We start from the raw sequence: 13052 nt of genomic DNA, 5'->3' as shown, positions 1-13052 counted from the left end.
TAATAAATTAATAATATTTGGTAGTAAATTAATAATATATTAGAAGTAAGTTTTTAATTTAAAGTACAAAACTAGAAATTCAATTTTAAATTTTAAATCGTTAAATGAAAAAAAATAAAAAACAAGGACTAAGGAGTGAATGAATTTGGGGAATTTTATTGATTGCAAAATGATCCAAAATTTATAATTTACATGAATGAAAAATCTATAAATTATGCATCATTTTTTCCAACTCATTCATGTTAATATTAATGGGAACTTGCATAGGATAGTCGGAGTCAACGAGGGCAAAACCATGCATTGGACTTGATTCTGCTGAGTTCTTCCGTGAAGTCATAATTTCTTCAAGTTTTAGCTCGTCGCTCGGCTCCAGTTCCATTCCTTGGTTTCTTCTTTCCGCTCTAATCCAATCTCTGAGGCAAACTAGAACATTCATTGCATTGCTTCCCAATGAGTGTCAGTTGTCTCCAAGCTGCTGTCATCCCTGACTAAAGGCGCTCTCTGATGCAACGGTTGACATTGAAACATTCAAGATATCTCTAGCTAATCTTGAAAGCACAGGATATTGTGTTTCATTACTCCTCCACCAATCCAACGTGTTGATCCGTCGTCTGCGATCCTCTGGTGCCGTCCGAAGATAATATTTCATCTCTTCCCGATAAGTTGATGTGTAAGTTCTCTCATCAACACTGTTCCAACAATTTAAATCATAAAACGAATCAGAAAAACCACTATGTGCCGGCCTTTTAGAAGATGATGGCTCCTCGGAAGGATGAGAAGCGACAGTTGGAGTGGTATTTGTAGGTACGGCTAAATCAAATAAATCAGCATAGTGATTATATAATTTTTCTATGTAATCCTTTGCATCAGCCGTAGCTGTCCACAAATCAGGTTGTACTTATTCAGAATCATGGTTAGTATTTATTTCTAAGTTAGTATAAATAAGAGTACTAAAGTGACACATATGATTATATTTCATGCACGGATTTAGCATAGCACCAACCAAGTAAATAGGGGGAATCGGGAAAAAATATTTTTTAAATTTCGTAAACATGGCATCAACAACTTCTTTATAATCTTTTTTATTTTTATATTCTTTGAGCAAACCAGAAATATAGGCTATATATGCCAAAATATTACAAACAGTAGGATAATAAGCACCGAAAAATTCAACCGTAGCTACATAAAATTTTTCTAAAAACTTAACAAGATCATTAATTACAACCCAATCAAAATTATGTAACATGCAATCAGCAGAATCAGCAAATGAACCGCAATGTTGGTTAAAAGCTAGTGTAATAGGAATTGTATATTTATAACAAGTTTTTAAAAATTCATTCGTAGAATTCCATCTAGTATCAATTTCCTCAGGCATTAAAATCGGTGTAAGTCCATTTTCTTGACATTTAACTTTAAATTCTCAAATTCTCGATCTATGATTATTTTCTTGAATAAAACCAATGGCAAGACGAATTTTTTCAATATAAAGCTCAAAAAAGTCAAGACCATCTTTTACAATTAAATTATATATATGACATGCACACTTAATATGAAAAATTTCAGGCAAGGGCAGAGATAGCGTAGATTTTATTTTTGTTATAGCAGTCTTGTTGTTAGAAGCATTATCAAAAGCAATACATAAAATTTTATTTTCGATACCATAATATCCGACAATTTTAACAATAGAATCAGCAATAAATTTTTCAGTCTGTTTACGATCTTCATCATATAAAAAAGCAAGAATACGTTTTTGCATCACGAAATTACTATCCATCCAATGACAAGTAACGGTTAAATAATCATTTTTATTTACAACATGACCAAGATCAGAAGTTAGGGACAATCTACATTGAATATTTTTTAACAATGTTGATAAATAAAAATAATATTGTGAATGGAGTCTAAAAATATCAGACCGATAAGTAGTTCTAGGAATACCGTTAAACATAGAATTATAAATTGCTTGTATATAACGAATATAGGCATCAGAAGAAGGAAAACTAAAAGGCAAACAACCCACAACTACCATTTTAGCTATTTCTTCCCTGTCCCTCAATTTATTATACTTCTTCGTTACGTGACCGGTTGCTGGGTCCATTCTAGTTTGCGTTGACCCACCAACATCCCCACCACCTTTTGCAATCTTCAGCTACATGTCTCATTAACGTACCCGTACCCCCTTGCTTGCCTCCACTTCTATGCTTATATATTTGTTGACAAATATTGCATTGCACCTCAATATCTGATATACGTTCAAAAAATTGTCATGCAATACTAGTTCTTTTACGAGGTTTTGGGGCACTGGGAGGACGGGAAGGGAGATTAACTGATTCAGATCTAACGTTAGCATCTCCTACTGCGGGTGTCTCAGCAATATTTTCATTATCTTCATCTAAATTAACCGTATCTACTTCATTTTCTTCTTTTATACCGTAATTTTCCTGAGCTTCTACATAATCCATATCGTGAGCACCTACACCTATTTCTTCCTCAAAAGGTGTACCAAGTGGTACCGGAGGCGAAGGCACACGTGTATATCTACTACTTGAACTACCTCTACCGCTAGTAATTCGCTTTTTACTACCACTACCGCTTCCGGGACAAAAATTTTTAACACCTTTAGTAGCGAGGTTTCTTAATTTATCCATAATATAAATTAAATTAAACTAAAAATATTCAAACTACACAAATATAATAAAATTAAATATTAAATAATTAATACAATAAATAAAAATTAAACGTAAGAGATGGAACGACAATACCAAATTTTGGAAGTATCCGAAGATTGCGACTTTAGAAACTTCCGCTTGTACTTTGTAAACGAAAAATTAAAAAATTAAAGTGAACACTTTAAGAAATTAAATATATTGAATATTTGAGAATTGAGAATTGAGATTTGAGAGAGAATGAGATTTGAGAGAGTGAAAAATTGTGTGAAAAATGATTTGAAGTTGTAGGTTATTTATAGATTTTTTTTTTGGATTAAAAAATATTTTTTAAAGTTTTTTTTTTTTTTAATAAATGGGCCCAAACTAGCCGTTTGGACCCAAAAACGGCTATATAGCCATTGGGCCAACGGCTAGTTTGGCCCAAAATCCAAAATATTTTTTTTTTTAATTTTTTTGGGCCGGGCCGGACCGTTAACCGACGGGCTTAGACCGGGCTTGATCCGAGCCGTGTTAGCCGGGCCCATTTTAACAAAATAACCGGCCCGAGACCCAGAACCCTAAAGCCCTAGGGCTTACCAGGCCGAGTTAAACCGGGCCAAGTTAGGTACTACCCGGCCCACTTGACACCCCTAAGTCACATGCATGAAATTATACCAAAAGAACATGCAATCATTTTCCTATCATCTCGTCGATTTCCTCTCATTGATTATAAATCATTTAAAAGTCGTTTGGTGCATGTACTAAATAATCCGTGAATACTATAGTCCTAAGATTATAATCTCTAATCCAAACAACCCCTTTGTACATGGCAAAGGCATATAGTCCTAAAAGTACGCATACTACATTCTTCTTTTGCGAGAAAAAATATACCGTAGTTATGATCACTTAGAGACAGCGAAAAATGATTCTAATCATGCAGCATTAGCAAATTAAATTTCTTTTTAAGAAAGTAAGAATGATCGGTATATGTTCTCGGTCGTCTATATTTGTGTGAGTGCATGGTGGGGAATAAACAGTAAGCTCCTATATATAAATTAGAGTAGCATTTCCAAGTATACATATTTATTATCTTCCTCCGAGGCCAAGGTAAAAAGGTGCACCAGTGTGCTTCAACCAGAGATATCCATTAATCCAGCGGCCAGCTGTGTATTGAATAGCTTCGACTGGGTTAATAAGACGGAAATTCTTGAAGCTCCTGTTCCTTTTATTGGTGATAGCACCCGGTCCGCGGTTGGCAAACTCATAGAAATGACATGTCTGCTCGAATGATTTGCCTTGCCAAATCATCCAACCTTCTGGGCGGATGAAATCACCCAATTCGCTCTCCATGAATACCGTAGTTGCATAGGGCTTCCAGGGACGGCCCAAGTAAGTCGCTAGCTTGAACCTATCCGCAAACAATTCCCTTTCTGGAACGATTCTGCAGTTCTGGAACACCAACCCACCAAGTTTACTGGCTATTTCTTTGCCATCAGCAGTAATCGTGTTGAACTGGTTGTCCGAAGGTTTCCTCGCTATGATCAAACTATTTTGAATTATTGCTGATCCACGGCCAAAGATGAAATCTATGGTACCAGAAATGACGCAGTTGCGATAAAATTGGCGATGGTTTTGATAGTACAAGGTGTCTTGATAACCTTCAATGCTGCAGTCAAAGACAGCAGCCATATCGCCATTAATTCTAAGAGCCACAGCTTGGTGTCCTTGCGGACCAGCAGTGTTGCGGAACGTAATTCCCATAGCAATGAACCCATTGCCAATAACAGCTGCCATTTATATACCATCTAATTAGTATCAAGTAATAATGTATAACTAAAAGAATTGTACGTACTAATTAGCGTTTCCATATATGCATGCAGGACTTACCGAAAGTAGCAGTGTCTTGGGTGGGTATTTTCATGATACCGAAGTTTCTATGCCCGGTGATGATTGTTTTCCCTGCTCCATCGCCATAGATGAAGACGTTTGGTTGCTTCTTAGAGATGATGATATGCTCGTCATAGACTCCAGCTTTGACATAGACTATGTATTTACCTCTATGATTATTAGGATAGGCAGCGAGCGCAGCGGCAACGGTGCTGTACCGGCCGCTGCCATCCTTGGCGACCACTGCATGAGGAACTCTGTTATGTCGTCCTCCTGCTAAAAGTTTACGGTCAGCAACTCGGAACCACGTAGGGTAACCAAGGAGGCGACGACGGTGATTTTTAGTAGCATTAGATATTGATGCAGTTGTAGTACTGGTTGAGTCGTTGAAGGCTGGGAGATGGACGGTTGAAATCTTTGCTATAATGTTGATTGCGTTGTGGGTCAGTTGGGTTGCATTTTGCATGCCATTTTCTAAGGTTTCTTTGTAATCAGGCTTACCGATTATACCATCCAGGCACATGCTTTGATAGGAGTAGACCGCACCCAACCAGTTCAACAGTTCACTCCCACGATCCCCAAGGGAACGCAATTCGGTATCTCCAACCATAGAGTAGGAATCCTGGAGTTCCTCGACCGCATATTGCAACAACTCTTTGCAATCCTCTACTGCCATGTGATTGTAGGGATCCGTCTTATTGTCGATGGGATTACTCTTCTCCACCAGCCCTAAAGATTTCTTGATTTCAATCCCCGTGACTTGCAATGAAGCCAACAGGTAGTCTTTAATGGTGGCACTATTGTTCTTAGCCACTGAATCAAGGCTCTTAAAACAAGCCATTTGGAATTCCGCAGGTTTACAGAACTCCTCAATGGATGCCTTCATTTGGACTTTGGGGCTTTGTTCAGCATCATCTTTTGCACCTTTGTGCAGGACCATCGCCACTCCCAATACAACACCCACCACAAGAAACAAAGACACCAATGAAACCACTATTTTTCCCACCATATCTTAATTAATTTTATATAATATATAGATATCTGATAAAAAGGACAAGAAACAACTAACCGAGCGGTGAGAGGTTATTCCTCTAGTTGGTTACGGTAGTCGTTTCTTGAAACATACACATATATATATAAGATGAAGATGGACGAATTAACCGCATCGTGTTATGAGGAGCTTTATATAGCGTCACGTTCGGAACAAAGTGGATGATTGTACGTCCATCGGACGATTGGGCTCCATTGACTTCATGGCCATCCAATGTATATAGCATGAACAATTGTGAACCATTAATTAGGAACGGTCAGCTAACAAAATTAGTGAATTTAATTATTTTTTTTAAAATATAGATCGACCATCAATAGATTTAGAAATAATATTTATAGTAATTTAGTTCGCTATAAGCAAAGATTAATTTTTTCTTTTATGTTATCATAAATTGATTACTCGGATCAATGTTTTATAGTGAAATCACAAATATAGTACTTGTATTTCCTTAAATGAACTGCATTTTTGGCTTTCTCATTTTCTTTTGAAGCAAAGAGTGAATTCTCAAAGTTTCCGCAGTTTTGGTTTTCGCATTTTCTTTCTGCCTCGATTCATACCACTTGGTCCCGGTCACATCCCTTAAAAAATAAAATAATTATAAGCGTACTTTACTAAACTAACCTTATTAATTATCTCTAATCTGACAACTACTTTAATACTAAAAGTTAAAGAAAAAATATAATAAACTTCTCTTCCTTTCATAAATTGAACTAGTAAATTAAAATAACAACTTTTAGAGGTTGTTTGACCATGAAAATTTTTTATTTTTTATTTGAAAAATTATTACGCCTTTGTGAAAATTATAGTGTTTGACTATATAAGAATTTCAAATAGAATTGTATTTGAAAAAGTGCTTTTTCACTGAAACTTGTTTGCATTTTTTTTCACTGCCAAAGCGCCTACTTATGGAACCAAATAATAATATGAAATGGAAGGAATTTTTACTCATTCATTTGAACCACCTCATTTTAACCCTTATTTTTAAGTACCTACTTATGCACATAAATGCCAATTGAGGTCAAGTTGGTAATGTGTTATGCCTATTTTCTTTGAGCGACAGGTAGGAATGTGCATAAAACCAAACCAAATGGTTCTTTCAGTTTCAGTTTTTCCAGTCAACCTTCGGTTTAGATTTTTGAGTTGTTCATTTTCAGTTTCTTGTTTTTTTTTATAACCGTGGTTTCAGATTGTGCTTGGACGCACTTAAAGAAAAGAATGCCACATTTATATACAAATGATGCCAACCTTTTAATGAAGAACCGAACCCAAACTGAACAAACTATGGTTCAGTATATACAATCGAAAAACCAAAGTACCAAATCGAAATTCTTAAAAACTGAACCAACATACCAAATGCCCATCCCTAGCGGCAGAGCAGTGACTTCCCAAATCCAACATAAACCCAAGCTTTTGTAGCCAATGATTGACAAAGGCTACTTTTCAGCTATCAAAATTGCATATTTTCTCAGAATCACTAACCAACAGAAAGGAAGAAAACGAAACAAAAGGAGGCAAAGAAAGGCAAGACTTATGAGTTCATCAGTCCCAGTCAGTGTCCCAAATCTGTTTGGATTCACACACCACACAAACACAATCACTGAAATGCAAGGAATAAAGTCACTCAACTGAGCATGCTGCATACAAATTTACCATCGGCCACCACTAGCTTCTCCCCTTTAATGACTGCATCTAGTGGTAGCGGACTGAAACTCCGAGATGGGCCATAAAAATGAGGAAAGACTTTTGAGTCATCGACAGCTTCATAAACCAACCCATTCCCAAGCTGCAACAAAATAAACCTCATCATAACAGGAAAATTTATCTCATCTGTTGATCAAACATATCATATTTAGATTAGAAAAGCTAAATAAATCTTGATCATAATATCAAATCTGATGTTCAACAATACAATATGCACAAGAGGAGAAAAACTGGTTCATAAATGGTGAATCAAGAAGGCAATACGACGAGCCTTTTTAGCATCGATTTGCAGCAAGTACAAATCATCCTTAACATTCAGGAAAAAGTTCAGCAAAGTTGATTGAACCTGCAAGTTCAAATTTTCAAGTCAGAGTGATGACAAACGGACTCAACTAAATGCAATTTTTATGTAACTGTTCTCTGAAATATGCAGAGTTGTAACTAAAATATCAAATTAGATCATTTTTTCCATAATAAGTTAAGCTATATTGAACACCAATTGAAATATTAATTTCATACATGCGTTAAAGATCTCTAACTAATTCTGAAAGTACTTCACTTTAAACCTGTATAAGCTCCAGAAGAAAGCCTTCTTTTCTTCTTTTTCCTGCCAGGGGTTCTGATTTTGGGTGATAATTAGGACCACAAATGCTAACGCATGAAATTATTCCCTACTTCTTTAACTTGCATGTCATAATGAGTTTACATGCTTTACAAGAGAAAAACACATGGAATTTACTAATTAGGAGTTCAAAACATGAAGTGCTCTGTACCAGGTACTTCCCAAAGTAAGCAACAGATAACTGAGCAACTGAGGCAATAAGAACTTGGAAATTATATCACGTGCGAGGTAGTCTCATGGTTAGGTGATTATTAATCAACAAACAAGTGGCTTGAGATTAATTAAAGGTTCTTTTTGCATTCACTTAGTAAAAACTAGACGCTTAATTGATGATTAAACATCATATAACTCGGGTTCGTTGATGACCTCTTATTTATTTGTAGGGGTGACGTGGTCTCAGTGCAGCTATCGTTAAACGAGTTTCAGAACTTTTCTATATCATCTGGATTAAATGCCAATCTTGATAAAATCTGAGCGTACTTTGGGAGTGTATGTCCACTGATTCAGCAGGAGATTCTTAATGCCTCAGGCTTCTCAAAACATAATCTCCCTCAGAATACTTAAGAGGTTCCACTGAATCAGACGTTCGGTTAGCCAATGCCAACCATTGGTAGAGAAATCTTGAACAGATTGACATCCCGGACTGATAAGATTATATCTTATGGTGGAAGAGTACAACTTATCAAAAGTGTGTGCTCTCAATCCAGACATATTGGTCTCCAATTTTTCGATTGCCTAAGAATATAATGAAGGTGATTGAAAGCACTTGTCAAAGGTTTCTTTGGATAGCTTGGTAAAAATCTGCTTTCCACAATCTGCATGACGGTTGCATATATTGGTTATCGGAGATCTGAAACTCAGCTGCAATATGGAAATTACTATAAAATCTTTGTTGCAAAAAGGATAAGTTGTGGATTAGTAACGGCAAATCTACCTGGGACACTACCGGAAGCAAGCCTCATGGGTGGTGCAAAAACTACTTAAGGCAAGGAAGTTTGTTGAAGGAGGGTAAAGTGAGGACTCTTTTCTGGCAATGCAAAAAATCTTTATCAGATATATGTATATAGGGGTGGTGCATATCAGGCGGCTCAGTTGGATATTTGCGCTCAAAGAATCGGCTTATCGGTTATCAATTTTTAAATATACTAATCCACTGACCAAGATGTCAGTTGGTTCGATTTGGATTTAACGGTTATCCGTCGGCTTATCCGTCAATCAACAAAGTCAACAAAAAAAGGCAAAACCCAAAAGACTCATCATTGTATCTGCTTATGTAAAACAAATAGGGCCAAAACATAATTTTCAAATTTTTGGAACAGCTTGAGAATCTGAATCCCCCAATTTCATGCACCCTTTTGGAACTCCTCATTTAGAAACATCATATTCCCACCGTTCCAATATATGTGGCACCGTTTGATCGGGCACAAAATTTTATAAGAAATCAGGGAAGACTTTGTTATCTTTACCAACAGCGCACTTCCTCTTCACATGCCCGGACCATTTTAGACTAGCTTCCCTCATCTTGTCCATCACGAAGGCCACTCCCACCTTGTCTTGTATAACTTTGTCCCTAATTCTATCTCCGCTAGTATATCCAAAATCCATCTGAGCATCCTAATCTCTGTACCTTTATTTCCTAAACATGTGTTTTCTTGACTGACCAGCAAAAAAAATATTCAAGCAAATGAAAATAAATAAATTCTGGAATACTATTGTACCAGTAGCTACTATTCTGCAACTTAAGATTCCATGGTCCTTATTTCTTCTCAAACTAATTTATCCAAAACCATCATTGCTCGATCAATTTTGTAGCCTTCTACTCCTACAGACAAACGATTCTCTTTATGATTTACTAAAATATTGCTGAACGGTCACAGGGACACAGTTTTGCATAACCACTTCAAACCGACGAAGTTGATATCCTTAGATGGTTCACAGTACAAGATTCATATGTCTCTATCGGCGGTTTCTGTAAGCACTATGCTCTGTGGGATAGGGAAAATAGATGAAATGAGGGGGTGAAAAGACATTCCGACTTAGTATTTATCGAAGTGTCTAAATGAATGTGCAATAATGAGGAAAACAGGGGACAGGAAATCTTGAAAAAGTTCATTATCAAGAGGCTCCAATCATCTCTATACTTGTATTATAAGATACGAGATATTTCTTACCGTGTAATTATACCATGGCTCGCAAATACTTCTACCTCACATTAAGAACAGAATTGATAGCACTCACTTTATCGTTGGTGCCTAAATAACGTTGCCTTATATTAGCATGTAAGGCACTTCACTTTGCCAAATCAAAACACGAATATCCCTTAAAAATTGTCAACTAATATTTTTGTATATTGCGGACAGAAAGTATGATCATAAGAAATAATACATCGCAACACTATCTTAAAAATTGTCAACTAATATTTTTGTATATTGCGGACAGAAAGTATGATCATAAGAAATAATACATCGCAACACTATCTGAAAATAAAAGCACGAACTAAGCTTAGTAAGGCCCATTACAGGAAAAAATAACTTCATTAAGAAGTAGAATAGTGGGGGCTTAGCAGATGACGACATGACAATGGGCTTGAGTCTTCACTTATTAGCTTTTAAATTGTTGGGATTTTTAATTGACTGACTAAAGATAAGCTTTTAAGTTTTGGATCTAACAAATTAGTAGCTGTGGTTTTGGAGTTCATAGGAGCTAAAGTTAGTAAAACTATTAAAACCTCATTTCCTGACACCATCCACTGAACTCACAGGTGCAATTGTACTCGTACATCCAATGAACTTCAAGAAACATTATTCCAAATTTCTTCCAATCAGGAAATCAATGTGCTCAAACTAAAGAAACATAAAAAATGCAATGTTCCTACCGTGACATATAAATTGGGAAGGAAGGACTACTTCCCCAAACCATTACCAACTTATTCCAAATTTCAACTACTTCAGTGACTTCTCTCAAGGAAAGAAAAAAGTTTTTTTCTTAAAAAAAGGTCCTTTATTTTTGAACAATTACAAGTTCAATGGTTCAAGAACTAACCAAAAATTCAAAAATTGAGTTTGCAGGTTCAGTTTTGCAACTCTAAAATAAGGGCACCTTAAATACAAACATATTTTGAAGATTCTTTGTTTTTTTTTTTTTTGCATAATAAATAAGCATGCCCTTGAACTTGGCCTCAACATCTATGCCCTCGAAATTTGGTTGTGCACAAGTATACATTTAAACTTGTATACAGTTGAACAAAATAGACGGCATCTACATGACAATCTCACGCGAATTGCCAAGTAGATGCTACGCAGAAGGCATGTGGCTATTCACTTAACTTTATATAAATTTATTGCCTGTTCGTGCACACCCAAAATTGGATGGCATCGATGACAGCTAAGGTCAAGTTGCTAAATCCGCCATTTCAAGTGCAGGACCAGAGGTAGAGGGTGGGAGAAGGAGAGAATACCTAGGGATTGAGCAGCATCAGTAAGAGGCAAATTGAACTTGGACATCTCATCAAACGAAACTAATTTTGGATCTGTATTTGATCGGTTACTTACTTACTTCAATGAATTTTGTTCTTACTTAGACCTTGTTGTGTTTTCACTATCCAGTTTACGAATTACTATAAGTTTTAAGATGATTATTTGGCTGCATAGTTTTACAATTTGATATTTTGTAAGTAAATCAATGGTGAAATTTGTTTTTCTTTGATATGGGTCTGGGGAAAGTAGACTAGACTGTACACAGACCTTTGCCTCTAGCTCAAAGGCAGCACAAGAAATATCAGATAGTAACAGTACAACAAAGTAAAATAATAGTCAAAGTACAAAACACAACCGGTAGTAACAGAAAAAATTGTTTGTTATCAGATAAACAAAAGCTAAGTAATGAATATTACACTCGTGAGTAATTTGGGTGATAAAACACTTCAATTTAGCAGTAATTACATTACTTGATTAAACAAAAATTCTTTTGATGCCCTCCATGTGAGTGTGACATGCTTGATTGAGGGATTTGGCAAGTCTAGACTTAGGCGTCAGCTATCTGTGTATCAAAGCGGCAAGGTAAGCTAACCTGGTCGAGCTTACTGAGATGTATAAAGCCAGTGGTTCGGTCAAGGTCCCTGCCAAAAGTGCTGCCTGTTTTCTGCAGCAATTCCCACTCCTCCATCGTGCTGATGCGGTACACGAATTCTTCACTTCCACTCATCCCGAAACCCCAACAATTTCTATCACCAACTTCCTTCACGCCTTAACCTAAGCGCTTCCCTTTTTGGGTTAATATGTATTCCCTTCTTACTCTTTCACTCTTGGGTGGTTTGGTAGAATGTAATGAGTGTGTATTATTAATTTTTCAAAAATTTATGATATTAGCAATGTAATATATTGATTTAGAGTACGTGTTTTACACATATATCTCAAGTTAATTAATAAAATTATACATCTTTTTTGTCATATTTATTCGATAAAATTATATATCAATTAATATGCATATTTTAATAAAATACTTATTAGCCGTTATCTTAAAGGAGAGTGTAAAGTCTAAAGTAGATAAATAATAATGATTGGAAAGTATATAGCCATAAAAGTATTTATACATGATCTCACCCCAACTCAAAGAAATAGAGATGTTGTTTTTCATAGCTCCCAGTTCTAAAAAAATACTATTAATTATCGTGTCACATTAAATAGAACAAATACAAATTGGAAAAGTACTACTAATTATCGTGTCACATTAAATAAAACAAATACAAATTATGTGTTCTTATATAAAGACTCATACCATTCCACCGAATTGTATCAATGAGAATTATATATTTTCTAGCAATCACAAACTTATATTGAAAAGTTAATAAAGAAAATTACTTACAAAAATAAAAAAACATTTTGTTATTCACGATCAATAAAATCAAACTAATAGAAAAGAAAATTTGATACCTAAAAATTAAATAAAAAAAATAGGTTAAAGACACAATAATAAAATTACTTACCAACATAAAAGGATGACTTGTTATTCATGATCAATAAAACTAACATAATAAAAAAAAAAAAAAAAAAAAACCTAAAAGCCAAAGAGTTACTCAATAACGAAGCTATACTTTCTATCATCCAAAACAAGCTAACTATGATTTCTTTTCATTTGCTCGAAA

At 35.4% G+C, this 13052-nt stretch overlaps 2 protein-coding genes across 2 annotated transcripts; both read right to left on the bottom strand.

Annotated features, from left to right (window-relative positions):
* Positions 1 to 3571: 3571 nt before the first annotated feature.
* Positions 3572 to 5699, bottom strand: LOC107875233 (pectinesterase 4). Its single transcript, XM_016721855.2, has 2 exons — positions 4536 to 5699; positions 3572 to 4435 (listed from the first exon to the last, which is right to left on the bottom strand). Exons 1-2 carry the CDS (start codon positions 5542 to 5544, stop codon positions 3735 to 3737), a joined length of 1710 nt encoding a protein of 569 aa, XP_016577341.2. The 5' UTR covers positions 5545 to 5699; the 3' UTR covers positions 3572 to 3734.
* Positions 5700 to 6857: 1158 nt separating this feature from the next.
* LOC107875234 lies at positions 6858 to 12258 on the bottom strand. The gene is made up of 3 exons (XM_016721856.2): positions 11978 to 12258; positions 7559 to 7633; positions 6858 to 7369 (listed from the first exon to the last, which is right to left on the bottom strand). The coding sequence occupies exons 1-3, from the start codon at positions 12110 to 12112 to the stop codon at positions 7208 to 7210; spliced, it is 372 nt and encodes a 123-aa protein (XP_016577342.2). The 5' UTR covers positions 12113 to 12258; the 3' UTR covers positions 6858 to 7207.
* Positions 12259 to 13052: the final 794 nt, after the last annotated feature.

This window comes from Capsicum annuum, chromosome 6 (genome assembly GCF_002878395.1).
Source record: "Capsicum annuum cultivar UCD-10X-F1 chromosome 6, UCD10Xv1.1, whole genome shotgun sequence".
In the NCBI taxonomy this organism is placed as follows: Eukaryota; Viridiplantae; Streptophyta; class Magnoliopsida; order Solanales; family Solanaceae; genus Capsicum; species Capsicum annuum.
Note: the sequence above shows the minus strand (reverse complement) of the source record. Positions and strands in the feature narration are given on the sequence as shown.

Bases quoted from the DNA above. Each gene is read 5' to 3' on its own strand.
- LOC107875233 (XM_016721855.2), bottom strand. From the start codon at position 5,544: ATGGTGGGAAAAATAGTGGTTTCATTGGTGTCTTTGTTTCTTGTGGTG. The intron at 4,436-4,535 runs GTAAGTCCTGCA...TATAAATGGCAG, and splicing joins CCAAGACACTGCTACTTTCG to CTGTTATTGGCAATGGGTTC.
- LOC107875234 (XM_016721856.2), bottom strand. From the start codon at position 12,112: ATGAGTGGAAGTGAAGAATTCGTGTACCGCATCAGCACGATGGAGGAG. The intron at 7,634-11,977 runs GTTAGCTTACCT...TTGAACTTGCAG, and splicing joins ATCTCAGTAAGCTCGACCAG to GTTCAATCAACTTTGCTGAA. The intron at 7,370-7,558 runs GCTCGTCGTATT...ATTTTGTTGCAG, and splicing joins TGCAAATCGATGCTAAAAAG to CTTGGGAATGGGTTGGTTTA.